Raw genomic sequence first — 23,301 nt, forward strand, 5'->3', positions numbered from 1 at the left:
TTTTGGAGTAGAAAAACAGCGCAACCACAAGCGACCAATCAAAAACATTATGGGAGGAGTCTGTTTCTAAGGTGATTTCAAACGACACGTCAGAACCGACCTGTTGTCTTGCATGTGAGCGCTGTTTATATGAAAGTGTGAAAAATGTCTAACACAAAAGTCAAGCAGAAGAGAGCGGCTCTGAAAGTGTCCAAGTAAGTTTCTACTTTACGGGAAGAAACGGCATCTTGACAGTCAGCTGGATATTAAAATGTTATATACTAAACCATCGGTGCCTATTTTAAACAACATTTTTCAATTCGTGTATACTGAATGCACACGTTTCACGTTAAATATGACATCATTAAATATGACTACATGGGATATTTGTGATTGTACTGTAAAAGTTAATGTCTCTGCATTTACACTACGTTATTCCATATGATAATACAACTTAAAGTCAAATACACACACTTTCTGTTAATAGCGAATTTTAACCTAAGCCTAAAATCTTTTTTTTGTCAGCTGTTTTCTCTATCATATATTTATAAGACCAATATATGCATGATTACCTTGTAAACCAAGCTTTCTTTGTTTCAGAATTTCCAAAACACTGAATGTGTCATCCGTATTATTCCCTGCAAATCAAAGCATCACAAAGAGCAGCAGCACTTTATTCAGCCGAAGGAGCTTCAGTTCAACAGAAGATGCTAAACCTTTGGATAAGAGCTCTGTCCAAACCCCAAAACACACTGTACAGCTAACAACTGTTTTTTTTATTGCATGTAGCACTGTATTCCTTTATGTTATTTATTGAACATCATTTTTTTACTTTCAAACCAGGTGCGTGATGAAAAGGGACAGGACGTCACACCTCAGCCATTGTATCAGGGCGATCCTGCGGTTTCACAACCTAAACAAGGCAAACTATTCACTACGCATGACACATCATGGGGTACTACGACAGATTTTCTCTCTGTGGCTTTTCAAACTAATGCCAGCTTTGGTGCACCATTTACAAGGTAGTTACAGAAGTCTTCTAGTACTGTGCTCATAAAACTACCACAAAGAATTAAAACATACTTTTGTTCGTGTAAAATAACAGTCACTATACACTAACAAATAATCAATGATGTCATGTCAGGTCTTTTTTTGGGAGCATTTCAGCATCCAGAACGAGCCAGTCGACTGCAGAATCGGTGAACAATGAAACTGAGGATGTCTCGAAACATGACCTGTCCAATAGTTCCTCGGGTATTTTTGCCTTTTTTAGCCAAGTTGCCACATGCAGTTTGGTCACACAACAGAGTACATTTTTATCTAAAGAATGTCTTTTAATGTCTTCCAATACTTCACTATGCTTCATTCTGGTTGCTTCATGCAGATGTTCAAGGTCGTAAAGAAGATGTGATGGAGCAGGTCGGGGAGGTCCTGATGGACAATGGGGTGGATTGTTACCTCACTGAGACGGAGACCATGTGGCTGTTAGACATTCCTGCAGTATCTGTGTCATCAGATTCGAAGAACGCTGAGGCGGTCAAGTGAGAGCAAACATCACCACATCAGCATATCTATGCTGTCCTTTTGAAACCTTGTATCTCCATATTTAGTTATTTTTTGTCAAAAATCATTATTATTAGTCACCCTTCACGTTGGGTTCTGCAAATCAAAATCGAACCAATAAAAAGTATTAAAAAGTGCTTGTCAACTTTGACAACACGGTATTTAATCATTCAGAACATACAGTGTTTTTTTCCATTTCCTGAGAAACAGCAAATTTGGACATTTGAGGTTTCGGAAGGACAGCAACGATATGTTCCCAGTTAAATTCAAAATCCAGATGGGATATGATCTTCTTGTATTCTGTTTATTGTTTCTAAAATCTGTTTACTAAACTGACAATTAAGCCGTTATTGCTATTTTAAACCATGCGTTCCTCCTACTGTATAGTTAATACTACACAACATACCATGAAACCATATTTACACTAGCTCTCAGCATTTTCTTTTTTAATGTGACACTTACTTGGCTGACTTGCCATAAATGTTATCTATTTTTTCTTTTTAAAGGGAAAGAAACAAAGCATACATAGAATTGTGTAAACATAGACAGGGCAATGATAAATACGTGGAGCGGTCAATGCAGACGTTCAATGGTGCGGCAAAGACAAAGGAGGTCCAAAGTGAGACGGTTACCATGGTAGACAAAGGTAAAGTATCAACAAATGAATGCATTTAAATTGTGCCATTAAAGCTACAGACATACTCTTTTGTGTTAGATGAATAAATAATAAATTGTAATAGATATGTTGAATATGTACAGTAATACAAAAAAATACAGTTTGATATTCTTTGAATCTCTGTGCAGCTGTCATGTCCACCATCTGGGACATGTATGATTCATTCTGCAGTGGAAGTGGAGAGGTCAAAGAAGACACTGCGATACCTTTTGAACGACACAAGGCTGTTGTCCCAGATGTGTCCTCTGTGAGTCTCCAAACCCACCCTAAAGACTCCAGCAATAGTGTGTCTATGATCAGTACAGGTAATTATTATAAATGTCATAACCACCCTCTCAAGAACAGTTTAGAGCAGTAGATCATTTATGTAATGAACATAATTCACTTTATAAAAACACATTTCTTTTCCACCTTGCTTTCATTTTAGGCAGTGACTTGAGCTCTCAAATTGAACTGGAAGGCTCTGTGTCCCTGGGGAAGGAAGAGCCAGACCCTGAGCTGATCTTACAATCTGATAAATTCAAGCATGATCTGGCTGTGATGGAGAGGGTGGTTCTGGAGAATATCTTCCAGCCTAAGCTTGCTGCATACAGACAGCTGCCGGTCTTAGAGGGTAATGCCTTTTCTTTATCTGAAATATGAGCACAGATCAAATTAAAAGCAACGTTCACGCCGAAAAGCTCGATATAAGTAATTCATACGATTAGTGAATAAAGTCTTCTCGAGACATACAATAGCTTTGCTTGTGGACTGATCTCATGATTTCTATTTCCTTTTTATTTTTTCTATAAATCATTACTATTGGTCACCCTTCATGTATGTCTGTGGGTTTTGCAAATATTTAACCGATGAAAAGTATAGGAAAGAGCTTGGCAGCTCAAAATATACAATGTTGAATTCTTTTTTAATTTCCTGGAAAGTAGCTATTTTGGAGGCCGTCCGTCAGCAATGATATAAGACATGCTGTTTTTATTTAGATCCAGACTATGTGCGGACAGAAATGGAGGTAGAAGAGGTGAGTTGGACAGAACAGCCCCCGGGTCCATTCTTGGAGCACCTGTGGGCCTTCAGGTGTGACCTCACCATGGGCCGAAATGTCAGCAGTATGGCCTGGAACAAGAGAAACCCAGTACTATCCCTCTTTCCAACATACAGTTGTTCAGTTTTATTTATTATATTTTTGAACATCTTAACTAATGCTAGGGCCATGCCACCCACAACTTAAAACAATGAATAAATGAGTGAAAAGGTTCAAATTGTGCATTGGGTTTCCTTACAGGATCTTCTTGCTGTGGGATATGGACAGTTTGATTTCAAAGATCAGAACTCTGGACTTGTGTGCTGCTGGTCTTTAAAGAACCCCACGGTACTCTTCATAGCAAACATACTGATGCAGATTTCTAAACAATCACCAGATTTACCCTGTTCAACATATACTGTATATTATATACAACCGTATAAGCAGTTTTGCAAATATATTGTTGCTTTGTTATGGCCATTTGATGGATAAAAAGACCATTTGTTACCTAATGCAATGTGTTTAGTGACCCCTTTGTATTGCTATATTTCATCTGCAGTATTTCAGTTGAATATTGTTTAAATGTTCATGTGTTTCAGTGGCCCGAGCGGATCTTTCATTGTGACAGTGGAGTAACTGCTCTGGATTTCTCATCTTATAATGCCAGTCAGCTGGCTGTGGGAATGTATGATGGCAGCGTTTCCATCTATAACGTACAGAGCACAGAGGAAACGGCCATTATTGACAGAAGGTGGAGCTGTGGGCATTTTTATTCTCAGTCTTGAAGTTACATAATATTTATGTACAGTTACTGTAAAACAGTGCTTCTAAACTGGTGGGTTTGGCCTAAAAGTATTACAAACAGTATAGTGTTAAATGCAAATAATAAAATGCAAAAAACCCTAAACTTGAATTCAGTAAGTATGGCTAAGTAAGTAGATACAGTAACTTATAAGGGAGAAACATTATTTTTGTATATATTCACATTTGGCATATCCTTTTAACCAATCCAGTTCATGATCAAATAAATCAATTTCGTTATAAGAACATTTTGTCTAGTTTTGCAACCGTTTTTATGTCTTGTGTTGCAAAACCAAATGAGAAGCACTGCGCTGTAAAACCTAAATGTAAATTATTAATTGAATACAAAATACTAAAATTGTTGTTCTGAGCAATACGTCTAGAAATATTGTACAGACCTGTTTTACTAAATGTTTCAGTCCTATTTAAATGAATGATGTCACATGAATGCATTGAGCATGCATGTAGAAATTCAAAATCTGCATTGCGGACAGTGTTCTGAATGTATAGTGACCTCACTCCTGTTTCTCTCTATCAAAGTGACTCGGCCAACATGCACAGGGGTCCAGTGTGGCAGCTCAGATGGATTGATCATGAGAAAGGACGGTCTAGTGAGGATAAAGAAGAGACGCTGATTTCTGTGTCAGCTGATGGACGAATCAGCAAGTGGTTCCTCCACAAAGGCATGAAACGCACCGGTAATGATCAAATGAAAAAATAATACGATAGAGTGACATATTCTTGTTACTGAATAATTTATCTGATTCAGCTGTTATGTCTCCCTGTTGTTTAATGTTCTAAACCTGATGATCCGCGTCATTTTAGTCAGAGAATATCTGAGACTATGTCAATGAACAAGAACAGCTTTGTGATAAATTTGCTTAAATTTGATAAGCGAACTAGAAATAGCTCTTGCTTGAATTTGTCTTTATTTTGTTTTACATTACACATTTTACATTTTAATACTGTAAACATTTGTTTTACATTTGTTTTATTCCAATTTGAAATATATACGTAAGTAAATATAAACCTTTCGTGATCTTTTTGACCAATACAACAACACAAATGAGTTTTTGCTGCTAGAAATAGCTCGATTTCTACTGTCATTTGTCTGTTAGACCTGATGAAACTGAGAAGAACCAAAGACAGAAGCGAGAAAAGCACGAAAGTGAATACGCCTAAAAACCGGTGTGAAGTATTGATCTCACGTTTGGCTTCAGGCCCGTGTTTTGATTTCCATCCCAAGGTGTGCAGGACAGTTTTAATATGCAGTATCTGAAAATACATCCGGCATTCGAAAGGTCTTTCATTCTGGTATTCTCTCATTGTGTTTTACTTTCAGGATTCAAATATTTACCTGGCTGGAACAGAGGAAGGTGAAATTCACAAGTGCTCTTATTCCTATAGTGAGCAATTCTTGGATACATATCAAGCCCACAAAGTATGTTCCGTACTTTTCTTTTTACTAAATGTTCCCAAACACGGAGCGTTTCTCTTCACCTCACATCTCTTCCCAGGGGTCTGTCTATAAGATAACATGGTCACCGTTCAGTCCAGATGTTTTCCTAAGCTGTTCCTCAGACTGGACCATTCAGCTGTGGAAGCAGGATCTGTGCACACCTGTCTTAAGTTTTACCTCCAGTCAGAAGGCCTTGTATGATGCTGTGTGGTCCCCGCACTGTGCCACTGTGTTTGGATCAGTCAGTGAGAGCCGGGTGGAGATCTGGGACCTGAGAGTCAGCATGTAAGATCTTGTGTTAAAAAAACATTTTTGTGTATTCATTTTGTTGACATATTTCTTTAAGACGATCCCCCATTCTTGTCTTACCAGCAGTAAGAGTAACAAAAGTAACAGAAGAATCAAATAAGGAACAAGTGGTGAATGCTTTTAAAGCCAAAAGTTTTACATCCAATCACATGAATGATGTTGACACATAAATCAAATTTATTAATTTATTAAAACACATAAATTTAAATGTAAATGTAAAATGTAAATAAATCAGACAATGCACCAGCAATTTAGTGTAATTCCCACAGTTGTGGTCTTGACCGGTCTTGAAATAAAATCCCGAGACCACTAAGTCTGAGACCAAGACAAGACCGAGACCAAAGACAGCCGAGACAAGACCAAGACCATCATAAAATGGTCTCGAGTACTACAACATTACTATATAGCACCATTTTTTCGTCGTAAGGCTCTGCTCTACTTCAGTGTCACTAATCAAATGAGCAAATCTGTGATATTTACTACGTCAGTAAAGAGGCACATACCTAAATATATAGATCTTTCTGATTCAAATGATTATTCTGCTACTATGATTATTAAAGTTGTAATGAAATAAAAAATGTAAAATATTACCATTTTTACCCCATACAGTATATCTGAAAATGAGAAAATGTTTCATGGTATTTTAAGCTATTTTATTGTACATTTTTACCATTTATTTCACCTTATTAAAGTAATAGTTAACCCTAAATGAAACGTCTGTCATCATTTACTCTCCCTCTTGTCATTTCAGACCTGTATGACCAGAAGATATTTTGAAGAATGTTGGTAACCAAACAACAGTACCCATTGACTTGCATTGATTTTGTGTCTATGCAATAGAAGTGAATGGGTACCGCTGTCGTTCAGTTACCATCTATCTTCAAAAAAAGCGTACAGGTTTGAAATGACACGAGAGTAAATAATGACAGCACTTTCGTTTTTGGGTGAACTATTACTTTAAGAACTAAATGTTTTTTGTTTTGTTTACCAGTCTGGACCCGATCATTGTAAGCATGAGCAGTCCAGGAGTGAATCCGTCCACTCTGCTGTTCACCCCTGAGACAGACTGTGTTCTGGTTGGGGACAGTGAGGGACAGGTCAGTGTGTACAAACTGAAGAACTTCACTGCAGCAGACAGCACACAGGTAAGACGTGAAACATCAAACTCATTGAATCTTAATTTGTATAGTTTAAATATGGTGACACCAACCATATGGTGAATTTTTGTTAAAGTAGCTTTTCACTCTTACCACTTTGACAGGATTTCTCAACAAGAAGTTAATGTATGTATTGTATGTCTTTCAACAGGTAGATGCATTGGAGGACATAATTCAGTCCACACTAGCCAGTCACCTCTGAATATCATATGCATTCTTGTCTGTTGTCTTTTTTGTAACTTTCATTTTTTCTTTGTCTATACCTCCTATTCTATTCAACTGTCTTAGTCTGTGTATTTAGCCTTTCATGTTTTTTTTCTCTAGATTATAAAATTTCTTTTGGTACCCATATAACATGGACAGTTGAATCGATTGATTTGATCCTCATTATTAAACCTAACAATGACATTTAACAAAAACGTTATGTAGTAAATTGTGTAGTATTTTAAATTGTTTTTCAGGGTTCTGACACAAAATGTGTGTTCTATGTTAATGGAGAGAGTTCCTGCTCGTCCTCCACACATTACACTTTAACTGCGACATCTGAACCACATCACACTTCTACAAATGACTGTCATTACTGAAGTATTGTTCTCCGTAACTTCTCAGAATTCTCCTCTAATCTGAGCGTTTTAGTGCAAATCAAACAGTTTAGCATGAAGATTCAACTCAACTGATATAAGCAAATAAACCAGAGAGCTTATAAAACATAATAGCAGGAAATGGATCCTGTCTGTATTGTTTATCCATATCACTATGAATACATTAAAAACACATTTTCATAAGAAATTTGAGTTTCTATCCACGGCACAGCAATGTCATATTTTTACTTAATATTTTCGGTAGTTTTATTGTTTTAAAAAAAGGTAAAACCTGATGACCCAGTTGTCAGTTTGTCCTCATTTATCACCCTGTTAACCATCTCAGGGTGCACTTCAGCCATAAAACCATAATGACTCAGATTATAGCTATTTTGCTCTTTTCTCATAGGGCATCCGTTTAAGGGAACAGAATTTGATGGTCAAATCAGCAAACAGTGGACATCTGTTTTGCTCGGGGAGTAGTGCTGGTCTTTATGTGACTAGATTATCCATTCATTAAGAAGAATATCACTGCACTGATACTATTAAACTGAAGATGTTTTGAGACAACGGCCCGTCCCATAGGATGTAATTTAATTCCAGATTGGGGCAGTAAAGCACCTAAATACCTGTTGCTCTTTGGTTTGCCATCACGCACTGTTCATTAGAAACAATCGGAAATGTAAAGTTGTTTGATTTGAGGGTGGGGTTTGGTACAGGACGGAATGATCCAGCGCAAAAATGCCCCATAAATGGGGTCACGTCTCATGAGCCGATCACAGGAGAGCTGGACTAAAGAGAGGTTGACAGAAGTTGGAAAACCTGAGGGTAGAAGAGGAGTGAGTTCATTCAAGCCACGATGAGAATGCTGCATGCTCCAACGTTGTTGCTGCCAGTTCTGCTGCTGTGGGCTGTGTGTAGCGTGTCTGAAGCTCAGGCGGAGGTAAGGACCGTCAAGCTGTGTGGCCGAGAGTTCATCCGGGCGGTCGTCTACACCTGTGGGGGTTCTAGGTGGAGGAGGTTGAGCAGTCCGCAGGATATGGAAGAAGAGTCAAGTGAGTTCTACCGTTATATATACAGTACTGTACATGCTATTGTTGTCAGGTGTCTGTATGGTGTCTGGTGTTAGTTATGTTGGATGTATGTTTGACATATTTTTGCATTACTTGACTTCAAATAAGTAAAGCTATTTCAACAAAGTTCTCATCACTAAGACTTAAAGTAATGTTAACATACCAAACTATTGCTGATTTAAAATTGTATAATAAGATTGACTCTATATATTACATATTATTATATATTAACAGCATAGAAGCATTCTCATTATTAGTTTTAATGTATTAGTGTATGTAAAAGTATACCATTTATAATGATGTTAAGATATTGTTTATGCATGTTCAATTTATGTTAAATACTGATTTAAATAGTGTAATACCTTAGTACTGTTTATTATACAATACAAAAAATATGCAAATGATTTGTCTTTCATGTGAATTTGAAAACAATTATTGGGGTATTTTCCACAGTAATAAAATGTATTCATTTTAATAATAATAAAAACTATAAAAAATAAAAATAGAAAATACTACTACTACTACTACTACTACTACTACTACTACTACTATTAATAATAAAAAAGGTTCAGAATAGTTTTTGAGCATAAAATAAGGATTTTCTGTATTAAAATAAATGTATGATCTGTAAAAATGCTGCCCTGTCATCATCTCCGACTTTTAATTGAATATATAAACAAGATTTTTTCTGTGTTATTACTGCTAATGGTATCATTTAAAGAGAGATCCAAGTGTCTCTTCCTCTTTCTCAAGCCTGCTGATATTTTACAGAACACGGCTTTAATTGTATTACATTCTGTTATCAGTGCGCTCAAGTCTTCTCAGTCAACAGATAAACAATGTCTGGTGATATTACATTCCCATTAGACTTAAACACAAGTTGAGTTAAACCAGAGAACTCCAATGTCCTATTCATGGGCCAGCAAACATGTAATTTATTAAGTGTTATTACAAAAAACAACAGTACCTTGTTATAACATAACTGATTTAAAATGGGACAAAAGTCATTTTAATCAACTAAAAAAATTACAGTTTGTGTTTGTGTTTGACATTCCACAGGGCTTTTTAATGGAGATCCGAGCAGTACTGAAGCTCTTAGTGAGGCTGTGGGATCTGACCTGACCAGACGAGACCTAAATAATGTAATGACAAACATCTGCTGTCAGGTTGGCTGTAAGAAGAGTGACCTTGCGTTTCTCTGCTGAGGGCTGCCTTTCCTTATGTGTCTTTGTTTTCTTTCTCATTCAGTTCTGTATTCATAAAAGCTGATTATGAAGGCTTCTCTATAAAGTGTACAGTGTTTTAATTCATGTGATATGACAGTGGATAAAGCTTACGTGTTTAGGCTACATCATGTTTTATAGCCTAATCACTCTGTTTTTAAAGTGATGTTGCATGTTGCAATGTGAAAAGCAGCAATCAAGCCTTTTAATGTGTATTGTATTAAGTGTTTGTATTTCGCAAACTTTGTCAATAAATATTGTAGCATATGCAAAGATTGTTTCTTTTTTGCTTTTTATGATTAACAAGGTTTTATGCTGTTAGCAAAAATGAACACAAGAATGAACAGGAATAGACAATCACACCGCATTTATTGTTCTTTGTTCATGTTAATTTCTACTTATTCAAATACGTTTTTTAACATATCGCTGCTGTCCTTCTGAAACCTCGTATCTCCATATTTCCTGGTTTTATTTTTGTCATAAATCATTATTATTAGACATCCTTTATGTTTTTCACTTGGTTTTGCAAATATCTAACCAATAAAAAGTATTAGTCAGCTTTGACAACACAGTATTTCATTATTTAAAAAGAACAGTGTTTATTTCCATTTTCTTAAAAAAACAGCATATTTGGACATCTGAGGTTTTGGAAGGACAGTTACGATATTCAACAATAGAATTTATAACAATAATGACTTATGAATTAACATGAACAGTGAACAATAGTAGTACAGGCCCTACTGATAATTATTAACAAAAATATATTTTTATATTCACAAATTATTTATAATATAACTAAATGTCTATTTTTTATATGAATATCATTTAAATATTTTATTTAAAATCATATTGACAATAAAAATGTAATTATAAGTTCATAATACCCCAATGCAATAAATTAATGTCCTTTTTAAATAAGGGTGTCAGGTGGCTCATTTTATGCAAATTTTGGACATTTCCAAAAGTTATTTCACCATATTTCATTCTGACGAATTTTACAATGAAGCATTTTGTAGAAATATCAAAAACTTAAAACACAATGCATACAGTATGCTCAGGCTTATATATTTTATTGTTTTGGAAAGAGCAAAGTAATCTCGGTATCTCAGATCTTTAACATTATTTGTACAAACACAGCTTGCACATGTTGATGGGAAGAGATGATCTACGGTTACCAGACAGCACGTACGCACACGCACACGCACACGCACACGCACACGCACACGCACACACACACACACACACACACACACACACACAACTCTCACTCTCACAGATACAGCTTCACACTAATGCATTCGCAGACAGATCCAGTTTTCTCACTTCTTCTGAGCATCTGACTGACATTTCACTTTGAACCATGTAGACATACTGATTATACACTACACAGATGTGAATTCATAGGATTTTTTCTTCGATTTATCTCAGTGCAATAAAAACCCTTCAGTGGTCAGAAAATATGCGACGCAGCGTACAACCGCTCATTCGAAAACATGAAATGCAAATGGGAACAAACCTATGCATCACAAAGCACCAGTATTCTCTCCAAGCCGTCACAACATCTACACACAGTCAAAGATCCATGTAACCAACATTTTTGTTCTTGACATTAAACATCAGAGCATCTGGGAAGTTAAACAGTAACACAGTGTTTTTTTCTTTTCTTTTTTCCACAAGAAACAATATTTTCACTTTATTCATAAGTTTAAACATTTAAAAAATATGCAGCTTACTATTTTTCTCTTAAAGGACAATTCTGGAGATACACATACGAACGAAAGGAAAAAAGCGATTTGGTCATTTAACCACTCGAAAACCTCGTCATCTCACAGAGACCGTTACCATTTGCAAAATAAGGATGCTCTCAAGCGCAGGGTTGACTGGATACGGGCTCATGCTTGGGCTTCGGGGTGCTGGGGGGTGCGGGGGAGTTGAGATGAGGCTGAATCCAAACACATGTGCGTGAATTTCAAAAGAATTCAAGCTTACAATCCAGTTTCAACTAATAGTGCTGCTATACATAACACTGTAATAACATTAAGCTTGATGCATCTACAGTATCCCGTTTCGGTTTCTCTTTTACATGTTTCCCCACCCCATATATAGCTTTGTTTTCTGTTGCACTTGAGTTAAAAAATTAGATCTGAAATCAATTTAAAAATTATACCTCAGCAATATACTGTACACAGTTTAACCAACTACACAAATAACAAAAAGTCCTAAATTGTGATGCCATTCAAAGTCTATTCATATACAGTGTCACTTTTTTACAACAATGAATAAATAAAAATAGAATGTTGTCATGTACTCTGAGGCTATATAACAATACAAGAAAACACTGAACGGCTTTCAAGATATATATTATTAATTTCAAATGACATTTTATGTTAAGGAAAATTGTTTTGGGGTGTCTATTGCAAGCAGGAGTCTTGTTGTGGCTGTCTACAAATTTCTATTGTTTTCCAATTAATCAATTCAACCTGAATGTACTCAATGAATTAAATGTGAAATTCCTGAAGTACATTTTTATGACTAATGAAGCATGAACAAAACCAAATCCTGTGCAGACGTCATACTACATGCATCAATATAGCGCCATCTAGTGGTAGAGAGGCTCATCTCTCTGACAGCATGTTTAGACAGAGCCAGCTTCTTTTTTCAACCAGATTAATTTTTGCTACCTTGTTTTAAAACGGTGAGACCTTAGACAAATCTAATGCATAGAGTAATAAAAACAATACATTTTTAGTACCACATCTGGAGAGGGATACAGAGAATTCAGGTTCAGTTAGGCACAGCCAACGACACATTGGACAGAAAAGAGGCTAAACCTTACGAACGAACCCAGGCTGTTTAACTGCTGTATACAGATGTGAATACAGTTCACGGATATAAAGAAGTACACCCTAAAACGGTCCACAATTTTATAATGCAACTCATTTAATACTGCTGGAGTGTGGGAGGTCCACCCGTGTTGTACATCTATAAAGGTTTATCCATTAGGTCAAGTACGGGCCAGGGTTGTGATCTGTCCTGTGTTCTCAATATTCGTAATTGGTCCAAAATATGCAGACTTGAATGGATCATGTTGTTCAGATGTCTGCCAGGTATTTTCCTGAGAAATGTACATAAAAGGTATTACGGAAGGATTTACGGAAAAAAAACTGAACGCAGAAATCAGCTTAATGCCTTTAATGACATTACCTGCTGCAAATCTCTTCTTGATGAGAGAAAATCGATATCCAAGGCCGACTAGCTCAATGTCACAGCCTGACAGAGTGCTGCCCTCGCTGGTGAACTGCACTACCACTGGGGCGGGTTTACTGGGACCCTCGGTGAGCTGGAAGCGAGCCAGTAGAGATCCAACTCCTTGGGACAGAGAAGAAAAAAGTAAACAGAAATAAATGTGAAACTGAAATTGATATGTTAGAGTAATAAAATTGCTAAACATTTTTATAGACGAGCTTAAAGTGGAAATGAACCATCCAGTCAAGTTAACATTATGTATTAAATAGGTTTCCACTTCCAATCAAAAATGATGTAGTAAACCAGATTAGTGTGACCCTTTAAAAGAAAAAAGGATGCCTTTTACGTATAGGTTTTGTAGCAAGGGCGCCGCCATCTTGCAGTACCGCTTGACCGTGACGTCACCGGGTTAGTTGTGTTGTAGTTAAATGTGTAATTTAATGCATTTATTCAAATTGTGTTGTAGTTAAATGTGTAATTTAATGCATTTATTCAAATATGTTTATATGTTTATTCAAATATGGCTATGTTGGTAAACGTCTATAAAAGACACACCCCTTTTCAATTTTTATTAATTTCTCGTTTTCTAACTGTAAATATTTCCTCTGATAATCCCGTGGCTTTACAGTTTCCATGTTTCACGGTCTCAACTGTTATCTTTCCCTATATGTCCTCCACTGTCCTGTATTTAACAGTGTCTCTCCCATTGTGTCTGATGAACTCGGGGAAGCCAACCAACCCGGTGACGTCACCGTCAGCGGTACTGCAAGATGGCGGCGCCCTTGCTACACAACCTATACAAAGGCATCCTTTTTTCTTTTAAATGGTCACACTAATCTGGTTTACTACATCATTTTTGATTGAAGTGGAAACTTATTTAATAAATAATGTTAACTTGACTGGATGGTTCATTTCCACTTTAAAGATGCAGTTAATACAATGTTCTACTGGGATCATGAATCTCACCTCCGTTTTCCGACTTTTGTGAAATATCTGGAATTTTCCACAAGATTCGCTGCTGCTCTGCATTCCTGTAAAACAAAATACAGAAAACCGAGATAAACTAACAAAACAATTACTTTTTATCAAAATATCAAGGATTATGGCCCGGGCTAACCCGACCACCACAAATGTTAAAGGACAAGAAAGTTGAGTTTCCAGGCATATTTTATAATAAAATTTCAGTTTTTGAACTAATTAATTTTCTTAAAAAAAATAAAAATAAGATATGGCCTCCAATTAGACTGGTGCCCAGAGCCCTTGTAGGACTATAATCCAAGGTGCCAAGCTCTTAAATTAAGACTTCTACAATTTAGGATTTTAAGTGCAAGCCACAACACCTAACTAGAGTTCATTAGACATACAGTAGTTAGAAAGGAGTCCCATCATTGATCTCTCACCAGGCAGCTGGGGGAAGCACAGCCTGCAGTTTGCTGACTCCTCCATCCACCGGGATAAGAAACTGAACATTGTTGAGAGCGACAGGAGTGGTCATGGCCCCACCGTTGTATTTGTAGTCTATCCTCAGATCAGTGCTGGTGGGCTCACACTTCCAGCTCACCGCCAGATTCAGAGGCGTGGACTGTAGACCTTTGGGCAACACCTTATGCACACACACAAAAAGAAATACACATGTGAGGACAAATCTAGAATCACTTACAGTAACTCTCAACATGTGAGTTGTGACTGAATAATGTTTTGCTGGTCTGTTCTGATTATGATACATAAAACAATGCTAAATGAAAACAAAATGCGACTAATCATATAACCATGCATACAGTAATCTGAATAGAAAAATAAATGCATTAGGCTACTTATTTAACTTTTTAAATGGAGAACAAAGCACTTATATTAATAATAAGTGTTGGTATTTTGGCATTTATTTATAGATGCCCTCATTTTCGTAAAAAATGAAACCCCATGCAAGGTAAAATAAATATAAACAAAATGTTGATTTGACATTCTCACCTGATACTTCAGCATGTCAACATTGTAGTATGTTGCTTGTGGTTTCTGCTCAGCCACCTTCTTTAAATGGGTCATCAGGTTTGGCATGTTCACCCAGAACTCTTTTAAGTTTGGATTGGACTGTGTCGTGTCACTGTGGGACATTTGAAAGAGCATTCAATATTTAGATCAAGCTTGACTGTATTACCACATAAACAACAAAATGTCAAATGTTTCTGTAAGATACCACCCCCCAGTGAATACTGAACAACACTCTACTTGTATTGAGATGTGACACATCCTGAGGTAAGAGACTGAAGTAGATGTGCTTTTAGCTTAAAATTCAAGGTAATATTATTTACAAACCATCCATTCTTGGTAATAACTTTCTTTACCAAATGCTTATTAATCACTATCAGTCCTCACTGTATAATGATTGTATGCAAAGTTCTAGTTCTCTTTAAATCTCACTTGTGCATGTAGTTCCTGCATCCACTTCAATTCTACTCGCTTTATATCTGCATTTTCGTTATGAAACATTTCTGCTTTTTGCCTTCACGTAAGTCTAAACCGACTGCCATATCAGTCAGAGTGAAGTGATGTGAAGTGCAGATTTTAATATTGCTTAAGGTTTGTGAAGGTTGGACTGAGGCGGGTGGGAGATGAAAGTTATTACCAGCACAGTAACTGGGGGTTAGGGAGGACGTGCTCCAGACGACTGTAGTTGTTTACGCTGAAGGTTAGCACAGCAGGTGAGGGGTTATTTGCAAAATGCCGAGTGATGCCCGCCGGGAAGGACAACACCATCTCTCCTGTGATCTTCACCACACACCTTAGAAAGCAACATTATGAAACATAATGAGTTTGGTTAGTGTTAGAAACAGAATAATCCTCAAAACATTGCAAATATTGTAACATTTTAAATATTTTAACAGTGTGAGAGAAAGAAACGGAAAGAAAAAGAGTAGATAAAAAAGGTTAAATACAGCATTTTAAGTTTGAATAAACAGTAGTGGTTACTGCAAAAACGTCACGAGGTTTTTTGGAACACTCATTTCTGATTGGTCGATCAGTCATTATAGGAAAATAAATCAATTCAGGAGGATCATTTCCCCATGAGGGTTTGTTTGTCATAAAGACCAGTACACTTGACCTTACTTTATTCCATTTTTTATTAAAACAGTTTTGTAAAGATGGTATACGTACTTATTAGGATCAGCTCCTTTGAAGAAAGCGCTCACAGTCTCTGTGAAAGCTGCGGCCACAGGCAGTGTGTCCTGTGCCCCCATTGTAAGAGGACTAGGCCCTCGAGAGCAACCTGAGAGAACACAAACACACGTTTATCGACCAAACTGTCATTCACTAAGCAATTGAGTGAGATTAAATAGAGGCGAATAGATAGAGGAAGAGTGATAAAGAATGAGAGAAATGGAAACAAACAAAACACCTCATAGATTGTGAGAGACAGATGCACGAGGAGACAGTCAACAGCTGACAAAACTCTTGTTTCTTTAGTTCATGGATTCAGACCTTAGAAGTAGAACAATACTTTCTCCAAATGAACACTGTTTCTGCTAACATGGCCACTTGAGTTTTTTTAATCTCAGAGTTTTATAGGCCAGACGTGATTAGATGCCTTTTGAAGCATAAGTAAAAAATGCTAAAATCGAAAAAATTGGACATTAAGCACCCTGACAATTTTTAAAAGTGATTTACACAACACTACTGTAAAGAGCATGACCTCAAGTCAAAGCTTTTTTATTCTATTACATGGGTGTCATTTTGTTATAAATCATTTGGTGATGGTGAGAAAAATTGTGATGGTGGAGCGGGAAGGGCTCTACAGATGCTGGTTGTGATGTTATGTAATGGAAGATGCTTTTATTGTGAATATAACATGTTAAAACTAAGATATCAACAAATAATTTGGTTTCATTTTTTCAGCACTTTTTTTTTTAGACTTGATGCAAAACTAAATTCTCTTAAACAATATTTTAAAGCAGTAATCATTAATATGCATAAATGAATTGTGCATGGTCCAATAAAAAAGTGATCTTCATCCCTCCATCTGTGACTTTGAAGTGTTATGTTATACTGTAGCTCTATGAATAAATGAATATAGTACACTGTAAAAACAAACAAATGATAATATACTCGTTTTAGCCATGTCATATTACCCCTTTAAGTTTGGTGTAAATAACATTACAAAGATGCAATTTTACTTTACAAAAAACATAATTTTACTTTCTGGCAGCCCCGCTGCTGGAATGTTAGTGTTTTTAATTGGATTTTTTGACAGTGTAGCAAATTAACATTATGCATTGTTGTTGGTCTAGACTAGAGGTAACATTTTCATTTAGAGTACACATACGTTCTGCTCTAAAATAATTTTTATCAAAAACATAAAGATGTCAGCTTTATATATGTGAATATATATCAGAAGTGTGGAAATATTTGGTGAGTTTATTCAAATGTTTTGGGAGCTGTGGATATCATCAGTCATGTTTTTTGACACTTCTAACAGCCACGTGGCATAAAAATGATAAAAATAACTTCAACACCCACAAGCTCACAAACCGCAAATTGAGATGCATCACTTGCATTAAATACATGTATTTCATCCTCAATGTAAGTTAATAGTGGACAAACTGGAGAGAACAAAACTGTCCATGGTAATGATGCCTCTGCTTCTTTTATGTCTAAAGCTGTGCATTTTTTATGCAGTTGTATTAAAAGGTCAACAAAGGACAAGTGTAAAATAAGAAACAAATGATCACAGACAGCATGCAGCTTCAAGCTGAAAAACTGTTATGATCCACAACCGAAGACAAGATGAAGATCAAAGCAGATGAACCACCAAACAACAAGAACAAGATGAAGATGAAGGTGAAAAATACGATGACCCTTAAAGAAAAGAAAAGCTGCCAATGAAAGCAACTGCGTGCCATACCAGATATAAAGAGCAAAGCAGATGTTGTGAAGAAAAGCATACGATGAAGACGTGAACGCATGAGAGAAAGGGGGGAGTCAGATGAGACTTGAGCGTACACGTGCTACGTCCTCAGACATAAACCTCAACTTACCTTCAAAGGTTAAATAAAACTTGCCTCGGTCAAACCATACGAGGGAGGGCTGGTCTGTCTCTGTTTGGAGGGAGGGGGGTATAAGGTTGGGGTCGGGAAGGAGAAGGGGAAGAGAAGGACAGTAGCGTGAGTCACACACAGGTCCATCATACAGCACGGTGAAGGGGGCGGGGTCGGAGGTCAAAGACGTGATCACAAAACACTTCAGATGGGCATGACTATGACGTGAGAAACATCTATGTGTTGCACAGCACATGGAACAATCAAACACGTACAAACACATAATAACAATTTTAAGATTTTTGCTCGCTTTAGTTATTGTAGCATTATTAATAAGCAGTTTAGCAAAAATAGATTTTTGTGTAAAATCAAAACAAGTCTTACAACAGCAAAAGTTGAGTTTCAGGAACTGCCTACATCGAATAGAAGAGAACCTCTGTCTGACCTTAGATTATACATGTGTTAACATCACTTGACCAAAGTTGCGTTAAATCGACCAATCAGATTCAAAAACCTAAATCAGTCATCAGGAGATTATTTGACAATTAAACACTACGCATTAAAAGTAAAAATCCTATAAAAATATTTGTGGTTACATCGGCACAAAAGCAACAATATGAGCTTTAAAAATCTCAAGCTTGCATTGCAAAAAGCATATACATTTTATTTCTTCATCCAGCATATGACTGGACAGTGCTAGGCTGCAAATAGGGATTATTGACAACAGAGGGCAGTATTGAGAGAGACAACGGTAGGAGTAAACAAGTTTTTTTCAGCATTTCTTTAAACAATGCTAAATGGGAGGATATAGCACTAGACAACAGAAATAAAGTGATGACGAGGATTATGAATGAAGAAAATGAAAATCACTTGAGAAGACATCTCGATGTGTTCGCTCGGCTGATAAATTGATGTTCTGGATTGTAGGGATAAAATATAAAGTTGTGTTTTCCACCTGTATTACGTGGCACTAAAATGTGACCTTTGTAACATGACTTAGATATGCTTTTATCCAGGTGTGATGTCTGAGTGCTCTCCACTCAAACTAGCGAGGTGCCGAGCATACTGATCAGTACTGCCACCACTTGGGCCAAATTCCAGACCTCACTTCAAACACTGAAAGACTGTGTGTGTGTGCGTGTGTGTGTGTGTGTGTGTGTGCGTGATCTTTTCAAATGGGATGGTGGCACTCTGTCACACAGTCCGCAGCCACACTGATGCTTTCCAGGGACTGAAAGACTCTCCTGTTCCTGGTTCTTGATGTGAAGATGTAAGATGTGGGATGCTGGGCCTGTGATACTGGTGGAGCCCGATCTCTTACATGCATGGGCTTAGCAAAAAAAATCTTCAATAGTTTTACAATACTAGGAAAATAGTTTGAATGACTCATGAAGCTACACCCATCTTGTTTACTGGTTTAAGATCTCTGGAAAACAAAGATCACCATGACGGACACTATGGGTAATGTAACCATTTGTTACATCGTGGAATCAGTGGTTTCCATTCCCATCCATTCATTTAGGAAGGGTTCATAGCGTACCTGCTGGCATGTCTGCCCGTCTCTCAAAGCTGGGAAGTTTGTCTACAAAAGCGTCATCTTCTGACATCAGACAATTACGTCAGCCCAAAAGACAGGACGAGACGACAAATCACAAACAAAAAATAAACAATATAATAAAATAAAGTAAGTAAGAAAACAAAAATCACAGTCATTAAACTCAGACATCACAATGGATGCACGACACACATTCAAAATGCTAACAGGACAATAACTAAAGAAAAATAAATAAAATAGTCAAAACGTTGATGGAAACTGATGGATAAAATAAGAATGGAGTAGCAAAAGCAACAAACAGACATTTCCATTATGAAACACTACAATTTACTCCCTGAACCCTGATGCAATAAAAATATTGATCTGATCAATATTTTCTCATGGCAATCAATGACAGCACTTAAAATGGTCCAGAAAACAATTGAGATATACTAAGATATTTATCAGTCCTGATATAAATCTAATTATGTTTTTATCTAATTTATACAGTGTATCTGCTCTTTTCAAATCAAAGATTATTTTCAAGTTTTAGATTATTGTCTACAATGATTTTCTATTTCTGAGGATATAATTGAGGATTTAAAATGAAACACTTAATCTGTACAACAGCATGCGGATCAAACTCCTCATCTAATCCTCACACCAGCCAAAAATATATCCAAACTGACTAATACATTATCACCTAAAGACAGGCTATGATAATCACACAAGTCAACGTCAAACACTTTAACCAGAAGTTTCATTTAAGGTCAGATATTTGACTTAAGTGACAATACAGAACATTCAGAACAACACAGAACACTGAGCGCAACAGGTCCCCGATGTGAAATGGCTCTTGTTACACGGAAATCTAACTAGAAGGGCAGCAAACACACAAAAAAGCGAGAGAACGATGGGAAATGAAGTCACACCTGACACAGAAACGGAGAGCTCTTTACCGACGGTGGGCGTGGTGGCTGCGCTCAGAGAGTTGGTGGAGGAGATGGAAGAGGTGCTCTCTGCCCGAGCCAACGGAGCCAGTGGTGGGGGGCTGGACGAGTGTACAGGGGGGCTGAACGGTCGATTCTGACAGGTAATGCAGGGAAAGACAGAAGAAACAGAGGGGAGATTTAGTACAGAGAGAATGGGTTGGCTATATGCACGGATCAACAGATCTGTTGCTTGTGTTTGGTTTCTTTTTCAAGAATATTCCTTTAAATGTGCAGTCAGTCAATACAACTTTTTAAGTTATCACGTACCATGTCCCCAACACTTGGTTTCCCAGGAGGCAGTTTGGGTCGTGAGGGTGGCCGTGGCGGGGGAGGGGGAGGAGGGGAGCTGCTGGTAGCCAATGGTGCAGAGGGACGTGTAGGGGAGGTGGAGCCTGTGGAGCAAGAGCACTCCATTAAAGCAAAGCCATTTAAAGCGTAACATGCATCAAGCACATCAAAGAGTCCATTGTGTTTGGACACTTGACCAGAATGACGTCATATTTACAAAGCCAGCTAGCTCAAAACATATTCCCCCAGCTGGAGACTGGAAAACCTCTTTCAAGTATTTTGATAAATGTGTTTTGGTGACATGGATCCTCTCTGGAGGAATGTCAATGGCATTATTTGTGGTAACCATCCATTTTCAACGGTAGGAAACCTACTACCCAACTAACTATGGCTGTTAGAGAGTCTAATGACAACTGAATGTGCAAGATATGCTATGCAAACCTGACTGGTGTGCCAAGCGATGCATGTCAATATTTGATATTCTTAGAACATGAAAATCAATGGTCAGTCATTTATCAATCTATTTTAATCATATAACCCAGACTTTATATTGTCATACAGTGCAGCTCATGAATATTTCTAAAATAAGTCAAAGAGGTTAACAGAAAACCACTATGACCTAGAATGATGTACAGTCCTGGCCAAAAGTGATGTCCAAATTTATACAAATGACAAAGTCCATTTTTATTGAAATATTGCATTGAAGATGTATTAAAAACTCTTTATTCTTGGTGAATAGTAGTACTCAGTGTGTAAACTGAAGATCAAACAAATACACATGTGCAAAGCATAATGAGTCAAGGCCAAGGAAAATGGCTGCAAAATATTACTACACAAAAGGATCAACAACTATTCATAAGTTTATGTTTGCTTTATATTCTGTGTTTTGTTTTTCTGTTTCTTTTAATGTTTGAATAAAACCCATATTCCCTGATATCCTATACTTTGACTTTTTGTTTAATTTCTTAACAGTTCAGTAGGGCTGTCAAACGATTAATCGCAATGAATCGCATCCAGGAATAAGTTTACATAATATATACAGGTCTTGTTACGTCCTCTTGTCTGAGAAATTTTGATCAGTATTATGAAATAAAAGCAATCACTTTTTCTCTTTTCATATTCAAATGTCAGTGGAAAGAAAAACCTTTTATTTATCAATCCACATGTATTATGTACATAAATTAAGCTCGTATTCGGTATCTTTTCTTAAAGGCATTTTGAGTAAAACAGCTCTATATGTAACAAGATGGAACCCGGAACAACTGGATGGAACCCGTTTTATTTATTTAATGAAGCAACAAACAAACAAACAAACAAACAAGGTACTTTTATCTTGCTGTTTGCATTTTCATACTGGTTGTTTTTATTCTTATGTTACTGTTTTGTATTGAGGCAGACACGTTTGTGTAGATCAGACTCACCACTTTCACTTCCACCTGTACCAGCTGGAGGAACAGGCCCTGGGGATGACACCACCGCCCTGTATGTGGGAGGTGGAGGAGGGGGTGGTGTTGAACGTGGTCCTTGCCCGATCTCTTTGGGTGACGCACTGCTCTCAGTCAGGTCCTCTTTTGAAGGGGTCTCCTCTGGGCTCTTCTTGTCCTCCTGGTTTATAACCAAGGGGGGAGGGATTGTGCGTGCATTTGTCTCTACAGTAGACGGTGAGCTGTTGGTTGAGTCTGGCTGTGTGTCCGTTGAAGAAGCACGTGGCAATGAATCTGTGGAAGGGAGGGACTTTGGATCATTTGGAGTTGGTGGGAGTGGGGCATCTTCAGCGGGAGGAGGTGGGATAGTTGGTGGCGAAGGACTAGTGTCTTTGGGAACAGGAGGAACTGTTGGAGGTGGTGGAGGAGGACTATTCCTTGGTGGCTCACTGGAAAGAGGAGATCGTATAGGCTCGACATGAGGTGGGGGTGATTTTGGTAAAGGAGGGTTAGGCTCCTCTGACGGAGGGGGGGATTTTGGTAACGGGGGTGCTGGTTCTGATGGGGGAGGTGGAGATGAGGGGAGAGGAGGTGCTGTTTCTGCCTCTTGAGGACGTTTTTCAGGTGACTCGTCATTGAAGCAGACCCACTGGTCTCCAGCATCCTGACCGGGGTTTGAAGAATCCGCTGGGCCGAATATGTTGTCCAGATCAGCTATTGAAGGCCTCTGTGTGGCCAGCCTTGAACTGTCCTCTTCTTTCTGCACATCTGTATCACAAACCACACAGAAACCACATAGAAACAACAACAAGAAAAAGATAAGGCAAGAGATAACAAAAGAAGGTGTCAATACTGATACTCACAAGACAGATAGCCATTGACATTACAGGCATAAAACAAACCAGACAAATCAGTACAGACTGAGCACTGGGTGCTGGAGGGATCTTA

General features: G+C 37.5%; 3 protein-coding genes across 16 annotated transcripts in view; 2 read left to right on the plus strand and 1 right to left on the minus strand.

Moving 5' to 3' along the window:
- Positions 1-88: 88 nt before the first annotated feature.
- dnai4 (dynein axonemal intermediate chain 4) lies at positions 89-7,352 on the plus strand. The gene is made up of 17 exons (XM_057338431.1): positions 89-194; positions 580-733; positions 823-1,001; positions 1,124-1,233; positions 1,364-1,520; positions 2,049-2,188; positions 2,347-2,523; positions 2,646-2,831; positions 3,196-3,347; positions 3,498-3,584; positions 3,836-3,987; positions 4,578-4,735; positions 5,156-5,283; positions 5,380-5,478; positions 5,555-5,781; positions 6,797-6,950; positions 7,114-7,352. The coding sequence occupies exons 1-17, from the start codon at positions 145-147 to the stop codon at positions 7,162-7,164; spliced, it is 2,361 nt and encodes a 786-aa protein (XP_057194414.1). The 5' UTR covers positions 89-144; the 3' UTR covers positions 7,165-7,352.
- A 912-nt stretch (positions 7,353-8,264) lies between these two features.
- On the plus strand, positions 8,265-9,931 carry insl5a (insulin-like 5a). The gene is made up of 2 exons (XM_057338432.1): positions 8,265-8,598; positions 9,676-9,931. Exons 1-2 carry the CDS (start codon positions 8,403-8,405, stop codon positions 9,819-9,821), a joined length of 342 nt encoding a protein of 113 aa, XP_057194415.1. The 5' UTR covers positions 8,265-8,402; the 3' UTR covers positions 9,822-9,931.
- Positions 9,932-10,892: 961 nt separating this feature from the next.
- The window catches only part of sgip1a (SH3GL interacting endocytic adaptor 1a), a 63,082-nt gene continuing 50,673 nt past the window's right edge, over positions 10,893-23,301 (minus strand). For 5 of the 14 annotated variants that reach the window (XM_057339004.1, XM_057339005.1, XM_057339008.1 and 2 more), the window contains 12 exons: positions 22,351-23,121; positions 20,909-21,033; positions 20,582-20,735; positions 19,656-19,715; positions 18,116-18,175; positions 16,239-16,350; positions 15,709-15,864; positions 15,054-15,186; positions 14,486-14,688; positions 14,052-14,116; positions 13,044-13,208; positions 10,893-12,954 (listed from right to left, as the gene is read on the minus strand). In XM_057339004.1, coding sequence (XP_057194987.1) covers positions 12,932-12,954; positions 13,044-13,208; positions 14,052-14,116; positions 14,486-14,688; positions 15,054-15,186; positions 15,709-15,864; positions 16,239-16,350; positions 18,116-18,175; positions 19,656-19,715; positions 20,582-20,735; positions 20,909-21,033; positions 22,351-23,121 — 2,027 coding nt within the window. In that variant the 3' untranslated portion in view covers positions 10,893-12,931. The remainder of the gene's footprint in view (positions 12,955-13,043; positions 13,209-14,051; positions 14,117-14,485; positions 14,689-15,053; positions 15,187-15,708; positions 15,865-16,238; positions 16,351-18,115; positions 18,176-19,655; positions 19,716-20,581; positions 20,736-20,908; positions 21,034-22,350; positions 23,122-23,301) is intronic. The other 9 variants (XM_057339010.1, XM_057339009.1, XM_057339006.1 and 6 more) reach the window with 9 other exon arrangements.

Source organism: Triplophysa rosa, linkage group LG7 (assembly GCF_024868665.1).
Source record: "Triplophysa rosa linkage group LG7, Trosa_1v2, whole genome shotgun sequence".
NCBI lineage: Eukaryota > Metazoa > Chordata > Actinopteri > Cypriniformes > Nemacheilidae > Triplophysa > Triplophysa rosa.

What these genes read in the sequence shown, in the direction of transcription:
- dnai4 (XM_057338431.1), top strand. Translation starts at nt 145, where the DNA reads ATGTCTAACACAAAAGTCAAGCAGAAGAGAGCGGCTCTGAAAGTGTCC. An exon ending in ACAGCTGCCGGTCTTAGAGG is followed by an intron (nt 2,832 to 3,195) that starts GTAATGCCTTTT and finishes GTTTTTATTTAG; the next exon opens with ATCCAGACTATGTGCGGACA. An exon ending in ATACATATCAAGCCCACAAA is followed by an intron (nt 5,479 to 5,554) that starts GTATGTTCCGTA and finishes ATCTCTTCCCAG; the next exon opens with GGGTCTGTCTATAAGATAAC.
- insl5a (XM_057338432.1), top strand. Translation starts at nt 8,403, where the DNA reads ATGAGAATGCTGCATGCTCCAACGTTGTTGCTGCCAGTTCTGCTGCTG. An exon ending in GGATATGGAAGAAGAGTCAA is followed by an intron (nt 8,599 to 9,675) that starts GTGAGTTCTACC and finishes GACATTCCACAG; the next exon opens with GGCTTTTTAATGGAGATCCG.